Here is a 17,933-nt window from a genome sequence, read left to right on the forward strand (position 1 = left end):
TGCTATTGTGAATAGTATCATTTTCATAATTTCTCAGTTTATTATTGCTCATAGAGCAGTGAAGCTAGAATTCAGTGGCAAAAGAAACAACAGAAACTGTGCAAACACATCGAAATTAAACAGTAACCCCTTCAAAAATCAATGAGGCACAGAAAAAATCAAGGAAGAAATAAGTTCCTAGAATCGAGTGAAAACTAGAGTACACCATACCGGAACTTAGGCGACACAATGAAAGCAGTCTATATTGGTCTGTAAGAGTGCTGTTGATTTTTGTGTTTTGATTTTGTATCCTGCTACAATTCTGAATTTGGTTACTTATTCTAAGAGTCTTTTGGTGGAATTTTTTTGTGTCTTCTATGTTCAAGATCATGTCTGTCATGTCAAGATCTACAAATAATCATAATTTAACTTCTTGCTTTCCTACCCATGTCCCTTTTGTTTCTTTCTCTTGCCTGATTGCTCTGCTGACTAATGTTTCAAGAACTATATTGAAAAGGTGTGGTGATAACAAATATCCTTATCTTGTTCCTGATTTTATTTATCTGTTTTTTTCCCCTCGTACCGGGGATTGAACTCAGGACCTTGTGCTTGCCAAGCAGGCAGTGCCACTGAGCTGCGACCCCAGCCCCTTGTTCCTGATTTTAGAGGGAAAGCTTTCAGCTCCTCCCCGTTTGATATGATATTGACCTTTGGTTTGTCATAAATGGTTTTCATTAGATTGAGATAAAGTCTTTCTGTACCTATTTTCTTCCGGGTTTTTATCACAAATGGATGTTGAATTTTGTCAAAGGCTTTTTCTGAGTCTGTTAAGATGATCATGTGATTTTTGTCCTGCTTTGCATAGGTTGAACTATCCTTACATCCCTAGAATTAATTCTACTCAGTCATGATATAAGACCTGTTTGATGACTTGTTGCATTCTGTTTGCCAGTATCTTATTGAAGATTTTTGCATGTGTGTTCATTAAAGAGATTCGTCTGTAATGCTCTTTTTTGGTGCGTCCTTTTCTGATTTTGAGATCAGAGTAATGCCAGCTTCCAAGAATGACTTTGGGAGTACTCCTTCCCGATTTCATTAAAGAATTTGAGGAGTTTTGGTGTTAGATCTTCTCTAAAGTTCTTGTGGAGTTCAGCAGTAAATCTTTTGGGTTGTGGGCTTTTCTTAGTTTGTATTTTTTTTAAATTAGTATTTCTTCAGTTTCATTGCCTGATACTACATTATTCAGGATTTTCATGTCTAATCTTGGTTCAGCTGTGGTAATTCAAATGTATCTAGGAATCTCTTTCTTCTGAACTCTCCATTTCATTAGAGGACAGATTCTCAAAGTTGTTACTAATGATCTGGTTTCAGCAGAATCCATTGTGATTTTGCCTTTCTTATTTCTAATTGCATTGATTGGGTCTTTTTTTGGTAAGATTGGCTGGGGATTTGTCAGTTCTATTGATTCTTTTAGAAAACCAACTCCAATTCATTGATTCTTTGTATTAATTTTCATCTCTATTTCATAGAATTTCTGCTCTGATCTTCATGATTTTTTTCCTTGTACTAGTTTTAGATTTAGATTATTCATATTTTTGTAGAACCTTAAGGTGCTTCATAAGGTTATTTAAGCATGCTCTATTTTTCTGATGTGGGCATTCACAGCTATGAGCTTTCCTCTTAAGACTGCTTTCATTGTGCCACCTAGGTTCCAGTATGGTGTACTCTATTTTCATTTGATTCTAGGAAATTATTTCTTCCTTGATTTCTTCTATGCCCCATTTTTTTTCCTGGTACCCAGGATCGAACTCAGTTCCTTGCACTTGTGAGGCAGGCACGGTGCCACTGAGCTAAATCCCCGGCCCTAGTGCCCCATTAATCTTGGAAGAGGTTATTGTTTAATTTCTGTGTGTTTGCATAGTTTCTGTGGTTTCTTTTGCCATTGAATTCTAGTTTCACTGCTCTATGATCTGTTATTATGCATGGGATAATTTCAATTCTTTTGCGTTTACTTAAGCATGCTTTATGTGGTCTGTTTTGGGGAAAGTCCCACTTGCTGCTGAGATGAATATATGTTCTCTTGTTGGTGGAACACTCAGTAGATATTTATTAAGTTAATTTGTTCAGAGGTTTAGTTCAACTCATATTTCTTTGTGATTTTTTTGTGTCTAGATGATTAGTTGTGACAGTGGGGTGTTGAGGTCCCCCATTATAGCTATATTTGGTGTTTATCTAATTTGGGGGGGTCCATTAGTGTTTGTTTTATGAAGTTGGGCATGCCAGTGTTTGGTGCATATATGTTTGTAATTGTTATCTTTCTTGTTGAATTGTACCATTAATCAATACATAGTGATCTTGTCTCTTCTGATCAGTTTTGGCTTAAAAGCCATTTTGTCTGAAATTAGGATAGCTACTGCTGCTTTTTTTCCAGGATTCCCATTTTCAGAATATTGTTTTCCATCCACTGATGTTCGTTTGTTAGTTCAGGCTAGCCTTGAACTCACAGTGAGCCTTTGCCTCGAGTGCTGGGATTACAGATGTGCACCACCACTCCTGGCTCCATTCTTTGATTTTCAATATTAAATGTGTTTCTTGTATATTGCTTATCACGGAGTTTTTGTTTCTTGATCCATTCTGCCAATCTGTGGTTTTTGTTTTTTAAAGCTACTATTATGATAAGTCTAACTTTATTTTCATTTATTTATTTGGTACCAGTGGCCCTTGCGCTTGTGAGGCAGGCAACAGACCACTGAGCCACATCCCCGGCCCACTGTGTGTGTTTGGATTAGAGAATTGAGGCCATTCACATTGAATTATTACTGAAAGAAACTGACTTATTCCTGTTATTGCATTATTTTCCTGTTGCTGGCTTCCTTTTTTTTGCCCTTCTGCTTAACTGCTCACTCTGGCTTGGTGTATTCATTCCCTCTGATTTACTGACTTTCTTGGCTTCGTTGTCTAGGATAGCCTCAAGAATTTTTTTGTAATGTTGGTTTGGCGGTCATGAATCTCTTGAGGTGCTCTCCGTCATGGAAACATCTTATTTGTCAATCAGTTTTGAAGTTTTGCAGGGTGTGTAGTCTGGGTTGGAAGTTATCTTTTGGAGTTTGAAACACCTCACTTCAAGCCCTCCTGGCATTTAAGGTTTGTGTTGAGATGTCTGCTATAAGTAATGGGTTTACCTTTGTAAGTGATTCATTGCTCTTCTCTTAAAAGCTTTCAGGATTTTTTCCTTGTTGGACTTCTGATATTTTTATTACTCTGTGATATGGAGAGGTTCTCCTTTGATCATGACTGTATTTCTTGTTTGTCTATATGTATTTTCCCCCTGTGTTTGGAATGTTTTCTTCTATTATTTATGCCATTTTCACTGTCTTCTGTTTCTTGACTTATCCCAGTTATTTTTTTTTTATCGTATCAACACTGAAGTATTCTAATTAATCTTAGTCTTTGCATCATCTAGCAGCTGTTGGATCCATTTTTCATATTCTCTTATTGTTTTTAAGGTATCTTTGGGTAGCTGATCTTTGAAAGCATTCCTACCTGAGATTTAGCTCAGTGGTGCTACACCTGCCTTGAAAGCATCCCTGTCTTCTCATTTTGAAATTCTGTCCTTATGCTGGTCACTTTTGCTGCCCAGACTTTCAGTATAATTTTTAATCTCTAGATTTCTTCTTTTTTGTGTGTGGTACCAGGGATTGAACTTGGGACCTTGCACTTGTGAGGCAGGCAGCAGAACCACTGAGCCAGATCCCCGGCCCCTTTAATTTCCTAGATTTCTGATGGACCTTTTCATAGACTGATTCTTTGCTAAACGTGTCATTCATGTGTTGTATCATTTTGTCTAACTTATCTAGCTTTTTCTTTTTTCTTTTTTTTGGTACTGGGAATCAAACTCGTGTCCTTGCCCTTGCCAAGCAGGTGGCGGAACCACTGAGCTAAACCCCCAGCCCTCAGCTAGCTTTTATTAGTGTTTTTTGAAAATTCCCTGATCATTTTGCTTATTGCTTCATTATCATAGTTATAGCTTCTGTGACGTTTGATCTGTTTTTTAATCCTCTTTTATCCTTTCCAATAGTTTGGATTGTGGCTTTTGCTATTCTCCCCCTCATTGCCCTCTGGAATTGCTTTGGGGAAGTTGGGAGTTTTGTGAGGCATTTTGTTTGTTTGTTTGGTTGGTTGGTTTTTGGTACCAGGGATCGAACTCAGGCCCTTGCACTTGCGAGGCAGTTGGCAGAACCACTGAGCTAAATCCCCGGCCCTGGAGATCTCTTTAGTTAGCCTTTTCAGTGATGCACTTTGAACATAGCTAACCATAGTCCTCTGCCTCTGCCCCAAGATCCAAGCATTTCTGTTAATTTGGAAGGGGAAAATGTAGTACAAGGTGCCTAACTCCCAGTTCTCTGGGAATGGACTGCAATATGGTTAATGTCACAAAGGTAATCCAGGTGTTGGAATACAGAAAAAACCATTAATAGCAATAATTATGTGGCCCTAACAGTGTCAAGCAGGTCAGCTGCAGTACTATTTTCCAAGACAAGTTGAATGTTGACATACTATAAGAACCAATGATGTGCCAGCCTTATTCATAGAAAAGAAATCCACAGGTGCAGCATAAACACTGAAACACCCAGACACTGACATGCAGCAAGTGTGTACCAAACCCAACAACTACCACTCCACTAACAGTGGAAAAGAATTATACTGCAATTATATAGAGCTAACTATTTAAATATTAATAAATCTTAGGGCCAGGGATTTAGCTCAGTGGTGCCACCACCTGCCTCACGAGCACAAGGTCTTGAGTTCGATCCCCAGTACTAAAAAAAACCAAAGCAAATCTTAATGGTTATACAATTAAATATGTAGGGGCTGAGAATGGGAGAAAGCAAGAAGAAAACCTAAGCTGTAGGAGAGGAGAAAGAGAGAAGTGAGACAAAAATCCTGTTAGAACTAGAAGGATATTTATAGAATTAAGTAAAGGTAATAGGGGAAAAGTGAGAAATAGAAGACAAAAGAAAAAATAATATGGAGAATAAAAATTTAAAGGAAAAAGGGAACCAGGCCTGGTGGCACATGTTTGTAATCACGGCACTCAGGGAGGCTGAGGCAGGAGGACTGCCATGAGTTTGAGGCCAGCCTGGGCTACATAGTGAGACCCTGACTCCAAAAAAAAGGGGAAAAAATAAGAAAAAGAAAAGCCAAGGAAGATTGCCCAAACCCCAATAAGCCAGTAAAGAAGAAAGGAAACCAAAAAACCATTTCTCTATGTTTCTGAAAGAGTGGTTTCCCTCCATGGTTCGCAGTTTTGGAGTATAGCAATTCTTGGATTTTCCACCCAGCCTTAAGGAACATAGTTTTTTGAGGTCCCCCACTCCAGCAGCCCCTCTTTTTACCCAAGGGGGGCAATGTCCAAGCCGAGGTGTGTCCCCCTCACATGGTAGATAAGGAAGACAGTCAGGCCCAAAATCCCAGTACTTAGTGCCAACGCTCCCAAACCCCTAGCAACGCAAGCCAGATCTGGCCTCTGCCCGTGTCTCTCCCAGCCAGATCTGCGACTCCTCAGGGGTCTCTTTCCACCCCACCCCCCCGGCCAGTGTGGGAGTGGAACCTTGGGAACCCTAAAATGAAGCCATCCACAGCTGTTCTGAGTCCCAGATTCAAACACCTTCCCCAGAATGCTGCCCGACCCTGCCCTCTCTCCAGCGGAAGACGGGAGTAGTGGTACATGCCAGTGTTCCCAGCTGCACTCCAACGGCTGAGGCCAGCCTGGGCAACTTGAGAGCCTGTCTCAAAATCTACAAAGGCTAGGGATATAATCTACTCTCTGGGTTTAACACCCAATACTGTACCAAAGGAAAAAAATTCTAATCAAGAACTGTGGTACAGCCAGGCACGGTGACAAACACCTGTAATCCCAGCACTCAGGAGGCTGAAGCAGGAGTAGGATTGCCACAAGTTTGAGGCCAGACTGGGCTACCTAGTGAATTGAACTACACGTAGCGAGACCCTGTCTCAAAAAACGAAACAAGAATGTACTTGATACTCTTGCTTTCTCCATGGGAGTATGGCAAAGGGAAGGTATCTAACGTGTAAATACCCGTATCCCCTTGGCTGGATGGCACCCTTTACAGAAAGTCTCATTTGATTCTCAATCAAGAAAGAAGGTGGCTCATAGAATCTCCATGTGGTAAATGAGGAATTGAGGCAGAGAGGCTATAAGGAACAGTCCAAGGACTCTGCTGGTTACTGGCAGAGTCGGAACTACAGCTTGGTTCTGCCGAGCCCCGATACAAGGTTCCTTCATCTCCAACCAGAGTTGCCCAGCCCTCCTGTCCCCTCTGCAGAACTGAAGACCAACTTCAGGATGCAGGAAGAGCGTGGGCCTACATCCTCTTCCACGGGAAAGTTTTTCCTCAGAAGGGTTAACAGGAGCAGGAATGGAGGAAATAAATTATTTTAGGGTCCCTTTTTACCTCTGAATTTGTTCATCCTCCAGAAACTATTCAAATATCTTTCTGTGTGTAAGAACAAATGTAGCCCCACTATCTTATGTTAATAAAAACATAAGGGAAAAACCTATACTGTCCAAGAAGCTGTCGGCAGCAGGAGGATGAAAACATGGGAAACTTTTGCTTTCTGTGATGTAATTCTTTTCTTCTGTTTCTGTTTTTTTTTGTTGTTGTTGTTGTTTTGTTTTGGTTTTTGTACATGTTTGTAGTATATAATGCCCACATTTCTCATGGAGAGTTGGTTCATGTACTTATCACATCTTGATTATTATTAATAATTCTATAAAGTTTGATTTGTTGTTGTTTTTGTGTCTTTTTGTTTCCTTGTTTGTTTTGGTTTTTTGAAGACAGGGTCTCACTATGTAGCCCAGGCTGGCCTCAAAATGGCAGTCCTCCTACCTCAGCCTCCCAAGTGCTGGAATTACAAGCGTGCGCTCCCAGTTTGGGTTTGATTTTTTAAATAAAGTACATACTCTACTTTTGTAATCTGAAAAAAAAAATGTATTTGTGAAGACCTTAAAAATCATCCCTTTATACAAGAAAATACCTACTCTTTTTTTTTTTTTTTTTTTGGGGGTGCTTTTCACTAGAAAGCAAGCTAGAGCCAGAAGTACTCATTCAGCAGTTCCTGGGGTTCAGAGCCTGGGCATGTCTGCAAAGCCTGCGGATGGCACAGCAGCCCTGGCTGCAGCTCACAGCAGGCAGTAGGTCTCTCTGTGCCTCCCTTTTCTCGATTATAACTGCGTGTGAGACTCTAATCTCCGCGATACTTTGTGGGTCTCGCATGTTGTATGATACAGTCATTCGGGCTGTAGAGTTGCTGACCATCCAGGAGAACAGACGGGAGCGAGGAGCTGTCAGGGAGAGCGCCGCAGCCCAGACCTGCAGGAAGACAGGTGTGAGTAACCTGGGTGAGCTCCAGAGCAGAGCCCTTGTTGTGGAAGCCCCTGCAAATGAGAGACATTCAGTCTAGGGGAAATATAATTGTAGAAAAGATTTAGGTCTTTAAGAAAAACCTCAAGGGACTTTTAGGAGAGATGGTCCCGTGAAGTATCTGAAAAGTACGAGCAGTGTGAAATCTCTCTTTTAACACGTTCACGACAGGACTGTAATTTGCATGTCTCACTGCCACATGACCTGAACCATCGGGAGTACATGTGTGACAGTTCCATGCACGACTGCACGACTGCCAACTGCACAAGCCCCCTGGTGGGACCATTGTGTACGGAGCCCTGGTGGTTCAGTCTGGCAGGAACGTGTTAAGTGACCAGTGGCAAGTCAATTAGAATTAAATTTTTATTAAAATTGACATAAGGGAGGGCCGGGGATTTAGCTCAGTTGTTCTGCTGCCTGCCTTGCAAGTGCAAGGACCCAAGTTCGATCCCCAGTACCAAAACTAACTAACTAAATAAATAAATTTTTAAAATTGACATACGGGGAAAAATAAAGAAGTCAGGCTAAGAAGTTTGGATTTTGACAGTTAATAGGGACCTACCATAGATTCTTGAGCAGTGTTTGGAAAAGATCTGTTCTATCTTTTGTTCAGGAAGAGACGGATCCTCTCCTGGGTCTGTGAGCCTTCGGTTCTTGGTAGGTGTCCAGCTGTACAGGGACGCCATGGCAGGCACCAGATTTGGCAGGTGTGGCTTAGCAGAGCTCCATCCCAGCAGTCCAGGAGGAGCTGTAGGCTTTTATTTGCTGGCTGACATTCCCTTCCCAGATCCTTTGCAAACAGGAAGAGAGCACTTTCTCTTATTTCCCATCCTGCTGTGTCATGTGACTGCTATGTCATGAGTCCACTGTGCTCACCAGAGCACTGGCTTCTTGCAAGTGGGAATCACTGCATCTGCCCTGAGATCAGAGGGTGGCGGTGAGATGCCAGACTCCACCAGACCCAGTGCCTTTCTTTGTGAGTGCGATACTGTTACTAAGCAGACCAGAATGCTCATCCTGAAGAGGTGGAGTCCCTGTCCTCGGTAACCTCTCATCTCTACAACTTGACTCTCTTCCCCAGGGTGTAGATCCAAGCCCAAAGCCTTTGATTATTGGCCCAGAGGAAGATTATGACCCGGGTTATTTGAACAACGAGGTAATGGTTTCCGGGATTTCTCCTTTCATCACTGTCCTGTCGCACCCACCACCCTTGCCCCGAAGCAGTCTGGGTGGCACAGCTGTGAGGGGAGTGTGGGACTCGCCTGCAGGGAGGCCAGCGTGGGAGCAGAGCTGGAGCAGGCTGTGCCACTGTCTCCTGCTCCCGAGCCGCCGGCCACTCTCCCGCTTCTGCCTTCCAGAGCGACGTCATCTTCCAGGATCTTGAAAAATTGAAGTCCCGCCCAGCTCACCTGGCGGTTTTCCTCCGCTATATCTTCTCTCAGGCCGACCCCAGTCCACTGGTAAGTCCGCGGCGTCGGTGTTGTTTGAGAGCGTGCTCTTCTTAGCAGAGCGAATCTCTGGCCCCTGTCCCTGATCTCCAGCTGTCTAGTATTAGTCATATCCATGGGCATAGGCGCACATCTAAGGACAGGTAGTGCAGAAAGCAGAGGAATGCTACCAGAAACTGATACATCAGTAGTTTAGGAAGTACGTGGACCCTCCAGTTATGGCCAGCATGATATACAAACAACCTGGGTTACTATCAGAATTTTAATCTTAACGTACGAACAAAGTCTTGAGTCTGCCAAATGGGAGTCACTTATGTTTCCAGATGGTCTCGGACACAGATTGAACCCATACAGAGTTCTGGAAGGAACATCACAGCATCCTTTCCTGTGTGGGGTTCACTGAGAAATCCTGAGCCAGCATCTCTAAAGACACTGAGATCTGCCTGTGTACAGGAGAGAGACATTGATGGCTGTTCTATAGAGGAGCCTGAGCCTTCAATTGACCAACTTGAGTTACAACCAGCCCTCAGGAATGAATTGAGCTTGCAGGTCAAGGGTCCACGGTGGTGTCGAGATGCTGGGTGTGGTGGCGCACGCCTATAATCCCAGCACTGGGGAGGCTGAGGCAGGAAGATCGCCATGAGTTTAAGGCCAGCCCCAATTACATAATGAGACCCTGTCTCAAAAAAAGTAGTGGCATGGGCCAAGGATTTAGCTCAGTGGTTCCACCACCTGCCTCACAAGCCCAAGGACCCAAGTTCGATCCCCAGAGTACCAAAAAAAAAAAAAGTAGTGGTAAGAGCTAGGCTAGGAACTCTGTCATGCTTGATCAGTTTGGGAAGTCTTGCTGGGGAGAATAATCTGAGTTTTCTGAATGAAAGTAGTAAAGGTGGATACAGATGACTGGGAGTTGAGGGAATGGCCCTTGCAAATAGCAGCGTTACTACAAGAAAGCTGGCAGAAGGGACTTCGGATCTTCAGGCAACGGCAGAAGGCGTCTGGGGTGTGGAGCCCACGGGTCTGGGGCTGGTGCTGTTCCTTTCCTGCCCCGCTGCTTAGAGAGGAAGGTGGGCTGAGGAGAGGGTTGCTGTTGTGTTCTCCAACAGCCTCTTGCCAGGCTGCAGGCTGCTGCTTGTCTTTGTGGGGATGCAGTGGTCAGCAGTCACAATAAACATCCATTCGCTCCACATGGGTTCACTGAACACCCACGTGTGAGTCCCGAGTGCTGTCTCAGACACGTTTCTAAAAAACAGGGGGACATCACAAAGCGAATTGCAGCATGAGCCCTCATAGAACAGGGTGTACGCGGGTGCAGGACACAAGTAATAGTGAGCATGGAAGGGTACGGTGTGGGGAGCATCGACCCTGAAGGTGGAGGTTACCTCACTGCAGGTTCTGGAATGTTCTCACTGAGTTTCTGAGCTCGGCACTGCTCTCTTTAGAGACTTGAGAAGACCTTGTTGTGGTAGCCTGTCTTGTGCATTTTGAGATTTTTAGCCACATCCCTGGACCCCACCCATTAAATACCAGGAGCACCCACCTCCCAGAGCTGTAACAACTAAAAACCTCCTGACAATGCTGAACGTCTGCTGGGGCTAAGTCGCCCCTGGCTAGTACCGTTGCTCTAACCCAGTTCCTCTCTCCTCCTAGCTTTTTTACTTGTGTGTAGAAGTTTATCAGCAGACAAACCCCAAGGATTCCCGGAGCTTGGGAAAGGACATCTGGAATATTTTCCTAGAAAAAAATGCGGTAAGGCTGTCGTGCATTGGATTATAATTTCTTCTACTCTTTGGACCACTCAGCCAGAGGGAAAACTAAGCAGAGCGTTCAGACCAAATGGAAACAAGTTTTTTTTTGTTTGTTTGTTTGTTTGTTTGTTTCAGTTTTAATTGAGTTTATTGGTACATTTTAGGGATACACTACAGTTACATTCATTGTTGGGATCTTGTACCTCTACATGACAGGTCTTGATTCTCATTTTTTCCCCTTACCCCTGCCCTCCCTTCACCCCCTCCTCCCCTCCCTATCTACAAACACTTTATTTTCATCTTTTCATTATCTCACATTTTTTTCTTTTCCCTTATTACCCTTCCCCTACCCATCCCACCTTCCCTACACCTTTAGCTCCTTTCTTCCCATATGGAAACAAGTTTTTAAAGAGACATCTAGGTTGAGAGATTGCGATTTCTGGATGCTGTTGCTGCCTGTCCCGACCTCCTCTATATATCTCTTTAGTTCCACATATAGAATATACGTATTGCCTCTCCCCAGAATGTTCAGAGACAGCACCAAGTTCTCGTTACTCCCCCAGCCCTGTCTCCCTGGCCCCTCCCTGGTTAAATAAGCAGGGATGATCCAGTAAGTAAACGAAGGTACACCTGGGTTTCTGAGGCCGACTCGCTCTCGCTGCCCAGAGACTGGAGTCGGGAGGACCTATAGGTCTGGCACAGGAGCCCACTGTCATCCAGACGCGGCTCCAGGCTGTATGGGCCGACACAAGCAGAGGCTGCTGCTGCAGAAGTCGGTTCCATCCTGACTTCCAATCCAATCAGCTAAATTCATTCTAGAATGGCTGTTCTTCCAGCAGTAAGCTGCTTGGGCCAATAAGGTTAGAAAAACTGATCTCCCATGTTTTGTGGGGATCAAATTCGGGCCCTTGTGCTTGCAAGGCAGGTGGCGGAAGCACTGAGCTAAATCCCTGGCCCTCCCGTATTTTTATATTCACTCCCATAAGTGGCTCTCGGTGAGGAGGTCACAGCTGCCAGGTGCTCTTTGGTTGCGGAGCCACTCAGGTGTCCTGGCGTCCGAGACTCATGCAGCAGAAGCCAGAACACCATGTTAACTACAGAGCTAGGTGCTATACGGCCAGTTTCCCTTTGAAGTGATGGGGAGGAGTCCTTCAAATAGCCTAGCAAGCATTTATTTCTCCCAGCCAAATAACCTGCAGCCTGCTTTTTGGAATCACATGCCCTTCCCATGCACCTGACACCCTGAGGATGCAGTCCCAGCTTGCCCTGCAGCCTCAGGTTCCATCTCCCAAACCCCTGGCCCAGAATGGGGGCGTACAGTGGAGAGAGAAGAGAGGAGGAGGGTGGACCCAGGCAAATAGAAAGGCTTACCCCGGTTCATCCCCACACCACACTGGAAAACAGGCAGAAGAGGGAGGGCAGGGCACTTTGTCGAGCCTGCCTGTCCCCTGGCACACGAGCCCTCACTGCCTCCACCCCACTCGTGTCTTGCAGCCTCTCCGTGTGAAGGTCCCGGAGATGTTGCAGGCTGACATCGGTGAGTCGGGCCAGCTCGTCTGCTCTTGGTGCCTTCAGTCCCGAGCGCTCAGAAGGCTCCAGCGAGCAGAGGAGACGTACCTCTTCCTGGGCAGCTGTCCCCCGGCACTGTGAAAGCGCTTCTCAGGGGCTTTATGGGACGGGCCCTACCGGAGGACATTCTTTCTCTCTGCCTGGTGGAGCCTGTGGTGGGCAAGCCAGTACGCCTGGGCTCTCTGCTGACCTTTCCTGTGCCCTTTCTGGGCCTCAGTGGGCTCAGTACAAAGAGGAAATGGACAAAAAACAAAAAAAGGGCTGAGTGGTGGTGCGTACCTATAATCACAGCACTCAGGAGGCTAAGGCAGGAGGATCACTGTGAGTTTGAGGCCAGCCTGGGGTACGCAGTGAGTTCAAGGCCAGCCTGGATTACATAGGGAGACCCTGTCTCAAAAAATCCAAGAAAAAAACAACAGGAACTAGACTCAGGGATTCGTAAGCCAGACCAATCATTAGAATCCCTTAGGGAACTCCTAAAAGTACGAGACCGGGGCCTTGCTCTGTCCCACCTGCAAAGTCATAATCTCTGGAGCAGGTTTTGGGGTTTTTTTGTTTGTTTGTTTGTGTTTGGGGTTTTTGTATTTTGCTTTTGGTTTTGATTTTGATATGGGGAGTTTGGGATTTTTGTAGTTTGTTTTCCTAGTTCACTAATGAATCGTGACGGCAGCTGGTCCAGAGCAAGGCCCCAGCAGACTGGGTGAATACATAGCTCTTTCCAATTCCAGAAGAATTGGCAGGAGCCAGCACAAAGGGGATGGCAGCCTCCAAAGCCAGTGCCTTTTAGAGGCTAGAAGTTGCAGGCTGCATTTGGAAGGAGGCGAGTTGTGGCCCAAACGGCAGGGTGTAGGGAGCCTGCTCAGAACCTGAGTGGCCAGGCTTGGGGCCAGGAGGGGAGGCGCCTCTCAGTTTCTTGCAGTCTTTCACGCTTGCCTTTTCAACCCTGAGCTAGCCCTGGGTCAGTGGCAGGGAATGAGCCCCCAAGATGCACACTGAAGGCAGAGGACAGCACTGGTCACAGCCAGTCAGCGGGCATTGGCGTTTCTCCTCCTAAGGGAACGTGGAATATGTTTGCATCCCTGACTTGGGCCTTGGACATCCCAAGTCTCATCCTGAGTTCAGAAACAACCTCAATGGAGTCCAGGCCCCCACTTCCTTTAGGCCGATGGGGCAGAAAGCCGCCTCCTCCCAGGCTCACAGGGAGCTGAAACCCCTGAGACGCTTGGCAGAAGCGACCCCGCCCCAACCCCTCCCCCCCACCCTCAGCCCCTCATCAGCCTCCCTGGGCTCCGCCCACAGACCTGCGCTTGCGGAATGGTGAGGATGCCCGCACCACCCTCTGCGAAGCTCAGGAGGCAGCCATGCCAGAGATCCAGGAGCAGATCCAGGACTACAGGTTTGCCCTGCTGCCCGCCCCACTGCGCCTCTCGGGTTCGCGCGAAGTGAGCATACACCTGCCGCACTCGGGTTCGCGCGGCGTGAACATACACCTGCCCCACTGTGTGTGTCGTTGGTGCAGAACAAAGCGTACCCTCGGGCTGGGCAGCCTCTATGGTGAGAATGACCTGCTGGATCTGGACAGGGACACTCAGCGCGAGCGCCAAGTGGCCGAGAAGCAGCTGGCCGCCCTTGGAGACATCTTGTGAGTCTGAGTCCCTCTCCCAACCCTGAACGTGCTGGATAGGTAGGCGACCTTGCAGGCCTGTTTTCAGCCTCTCCTTGCTTCTGCTTCTTGCCTTATTCTCCATCCCTGAGAAGGAGAGCCAGGTCCTGCTGCATCTCCCAGGCTGAGGGCCACCGTTGAAAGGGGTTGCGAGGCCTGGAGTGCCTGGCAGTCATTTGGTGGTTATGACAAGCCGTGGCTCCTGTGACACCGTGACCCTCCTGCTTCCCTTGTAGACTTCTTTTTTTTCCTTCTTCTTTTTTTTATAGTAATGGAGTCGAACTTGGGACCTTGCACTTATAAGGTGGGCCACGGAACCACTGAGCTAAATCCCTGGCTCTCTAGCCTTCTTCCTGACCTCCCTTCCTCCTACCTCTGAGGTCGTGTCTGAGGCTGAGAGAGACCAGTGCTCCCAGGCTCCGGGGATAAGGCTCCTTTTAGGGGCCACTCGCACTGGCTGACAGGAGACAATCCAAACACCCTCCAGGGCTGGAAGAGCTGCCTTTGCTGCACTCTTCAGGCCCGTTTTCTGAAGCGTCACACAGGCAGTCTCTCACCCCAGTACTGCTTCTTGCTGCATGGTTACATGACCTTGGTCAAGCCCATCCGTCTCTCTGGTCCTCATCAACAAAGTGACAGGACTGACCTGCATCCGTGATGGCAAACCTATGCAGGCGTGCCGCAGTGAGCTGTGTGTGTCATTGAACACCAAGGGGTTCGCCATCGCTGGCCTAGATCATGACAGCCTCAGCCGGCAGCCTGGCAGACATCAGTGGCATTCCCACTGTGTTCCAAACACTTCTGCACAGGACATTCCTGAGGGTGCTAGTGAACACAGCGGTTCTTTCCCTTGTGGAGATAGCTGCGGTGGGTGTAATAAATAAGAGAACCATGTGGTGTGTTACAAATCAGGAGTTCTGGGAGCGGAGGATGCGCTCTCCCGATGAGTGGGCGCTAGGGGAGAGCTGTGTGAGGCAAGGCGGGGCCCAGCGTGGGACGGGCTGGGCCAGCCGAGACAGACAGATGGCAGGGGCAGCTCTGTGGTAGGGAATCGGGCGCAGGTGTGGGTGTGTTACATTTGGGGTTTCTTTGGGCCATCTAACTGGAAATTTGAGGAAGCCGCTGCCTGTGGGAATCTGCCGTCTGATGAGAAACCACGCCAAGTGCATAGTTTTGAGAACTGAACCCTCTGACCTTCAGCCAGGCCCTGAGTCTTCCTGAGCCTTAGTTTTCCCTGAGTGTTCAGATAGCATTTATCACCCAGCCGCTCCGGGAGTGGAGGAGCCCAGATCTGACCGCCTGCTTTGAGATCAGACAGCAGAAGCGTGACCACTGGCGGCACAAGCATGGAGCTTGTAGTGGTTTCTGTTGAAGGCAGTGAGGCTTTGGTCTCACTAATGGGGATGGAATGCTTTCCTGTGGCTGTCTGAGGTTAATGCACGTAAACAGCTCAGAAGAGTGCCTGTCCTGCAGTCACCGATTGGTCGCTCTTTGAATGCCCCTCTGAGATAGGTTCCTTTGGGTCAAGGCTCTTGTCTTCTTTCCCCAGCCTCCAGGTTAGCACAGCCCTTCTAACTCAGTCCCAGGGAGCCTCTTCCCATGTAATACCTTTGCACGCCGAAACAGCATCTCCCTGCCTCTCCCTCTGTTTTAGCTCGAAGGGTGTCGTTGTCACGACCCTCAGCCTGCTAGCTGAGCTCCCTGAGGGAGGGACTCTCCTTTTGAGCCTCACGCTGGCTCAGTTGTGACCAGGAGTCTGAGCCCGACCTTTTCTTCTGCTCCTCCCATCCCCAGCAACCTTCCCCCCAGCCTCCCAGCCTGGGTCACTGTTCTTTCTTCTGTTTCAGGTCCAAGTATGAGGAAGAGAGGAGGTGAGTTGAGTTCGTGGTGGTTCCCTTGCAGCTTTCGCACTGGACGAGTGGGACTGAGCGTCTGTGCTTCCCTTCTCCACCCCGCGAGGGAGTCCCCGGTGTGGTAGGGCCGTGAACCGTGCATAGGTGGCACCCAGGTGACACAAGCAAAGGAACACGCAGGCCTGGTGAGATGCAGGCCCTGGTGTCTGCTCCTCACTGTAAGGCACCAGGCTGCCCTTGCGGCTAACACCCCACAACTGCTTCCCCTTCTGCACCCCGGGGAGCCCTGTGCATCCCACCCCACCTCTTGGCCTGCGCTGTTTCCAGAAGTGGTGGTGATCAGAGTCAGCCTGTGTGCATAGCACTCGCACAGGGCCGCCGGGTATAATGCACTTCCTCTTGGCACTCACTTTTTTTTTTGCATTCTGTATACTTAACCTCATTTTCTCTCATTTGCTGATGTTAAAATGCATCTGCACACCCTCAGCACACACTCACTCACTCCGCAGAGTGGACAGTCTGCCTGTGGGATTGCAGTGTTTCTAAGCTGAGCTCTGGACGGTGTCATCTGTGGTGTTGGACGCTCCTGAACAGTTCCTCTGTCCTCGCCTTACTCCTCGGGGTGGGGCGGTAACAGCAGTATACGTTTGGCATTTCTCCTTCCCCTGCTAAACCACGGCGTGTATGCCTGCGGATGCCAGCTGCAGGCCTCAACCAGCCCTGCATCTACCAGGGCTCACCCGGCCAGTCACTGCTAACACTTCAGGGAACTCATGGCCACCATCCTCTCGTTGATAAGAGCTCTGCTTTGGGCCTGGGGATTTGGCTCAGTGGTTCCGCTGCTTGCCTCACAAGTGCAAGGACCCAAGTTCGATCCCCAGTACCAAAAAAAGAGTTCTGCTTAGAGAAGATATCTCATAGGAGTTGTACCAGCCAAAACTTTGGGCTTGTGTCTGCCTGCCCTCACATTGATTACTCCAGCTTCCCTTTGAATACTGTGACCCAAACCTACCCACTCACCCTGTTCCCCAGGTGGCTGCATGGGGTTGTTTGGAGCAGTGTTTGGCCCTTCTCCCCAGTGGCGGAGAACACAGCGATCTTTCCTGGTAAAGATGCTGATCTCTCTCGCAGTGCCCCCATGGACTTCGCCCTCAATACCTACATGAGCCACGCTGGAATCCGTCTTCGGGAGGCGCGGCCATCCAACACAGCCGAGAAGTCCCAGTCTGCCCCTGACAAGGACAAGTGGCTGCCCTTCTTCCCTAAAACCAAGAAGGTGACAGCTACCCTGAAGCACAGCTTCTTCCCTGGGAGCAGCTCTCCGCCCGGAGGCGGACCAAGAGGGCCGTCTCATAGCTCTCTGGCTGCCGCCCTCCACCTGGGATTGGTCAGGGAGAACCCCGGAGTAGAGCAGTCTTCTGGCCAGGGGCGAGCATGCTCATTGGGGTAGAAGCGCGAGTCAGCTTTCCAGCTGCTGTTCAGGGCCAGTCCTGGGGCAGGGGCAGAGTGATGAGCAGCCATGTCTGGGGGTCAAGGCCGCCTCCAAACCCCCACGTCTCCTGTCTCAGCAGAGCAGCAATTCCAAGAAGGAAAAGGATGTGTTGGAGGACAAGAAGCGAAACCCCATCCTCAAATACATTGGGAAGCCCAAAAGCTCCTCCCAGAGCAGTGAGTATTTCGGAAGCAGCAGCCTCAGGCGATCCTTGAGCAGAGCCCTCAGCCCTTCCCAGTGTGTTGATGAGGGGCGTTCTGTGCTTCTGGGAGCCCCAGTCCCACACCTGGGTGAGACCGCAGCTTCCTCTGCATTGCTGCTGCTCCCACACCCTCTCTTGCACGGTCGGAGGTGCAGAGGATGTTTCTGAGCCCAGGGGGCCTGGCCTTCCTGTAGGTCTTGGAAAGGGAACTCCGGGCCCGCTGTGCCACTGGTCAGCCATGATGTGGAGGAACGTTCTCACCTGGGCAGAGACGGCCTGATGATGTGCCCTGCCTCTCCTTTCACTGTGGGATTCACCTGCACTCCTGAGTTTTAGGAACAATTATGGGCCCTTTGTGGGGAATTTGACTATTAAGTAGAACTAGGTGAGTAGCTGGGCGTGGTGGCGCATGCCTGTAATCCCAGCACATGGGAGGCTGAGGCAGGAGGATCACTACTAGTTCGAGGCCAGCCTGGGCTCCATAGTGAGTTCGAGGCAAGCCTGCACTACATAGCAAGACCCTGTCTCAAAAAA

At 48.2% G+C, this 17,933-nt stretch overlaps 1 protein-coding gene across 13 annotated transcripts in view; it reads left to right on the forward strand.

Annotated features, from left to right (window-relative positions):
* The window catches only part of Arhgef11 (Rho guanine nucleotide exchange factor 11), a 112,588-nt gene that overhangs the window by 77,447 nt on the left and 17,208 nt on the right, over positions 1 to 17,933 (forward strand). For 10 of the 13 annotated variants that reach the window (XM_010643773.3, XM_033758216.1, XM_010643776.3 and 7 more), the window contains 9 exons: positions 8,506 to 8,580; positions 8,783 to 8,884; positions 10,523 to 10,621; positions 12,115 to 12,157; positions 13,489 to 13,585; positions 13,709 to 13,831; positions 15,700 to 15,723; positions 16,837 to 16,981; positions 17,274 to 17,373. In XM_010643773.3, the coding sequence (XP_010642075.1) occupies positions 8,506 to 8,580; positions 8,783 to 8,884; positions 10,523 to 10,621; positions 12,115 to 12,157; positions 13,489 to 13,585; positions 13,709 to 13,831; positions 15,700 to 15,723; positions 16,837 to 16,981; positions 17,274 to 17,373 (808 nt within the window). The remainder of the gene's footprint in view (positions 1 to 8,505; positions 8,581 to 8,782; positions 8,885 to 10,522; positions 10,622 to 12,114; positions 12,158 to 13,488; positions 13,586 to 13,708; positions 13,832 to 15,699; positions 15,724 to 16,836; positions 16,982 to 17,273; positions 17,374 to 17,933) is intronic. The other 3 variants (XM_033758210.1, XM_033758212.1, XM_033758215.1) reach the window with 1 other exon arrangement.

Source organism: Fukomys damarensis, unplaced genomic scaffold (genome assembly GCF_012274545.1).
Source record: "Fukomys damarensis isolate Sample0158 unplaced genomic scaffold, DMR_v1.0_HiC HiC_scaffold_33, whole genome shotgun sequence".
Taxonomy (NCBI): domain Eukaryota; kingdom Metazoa; phylum Chordata; class Mammalia; order Rodentia; family Bathyergidae; genus Fukomys; species Fukomys damarensis.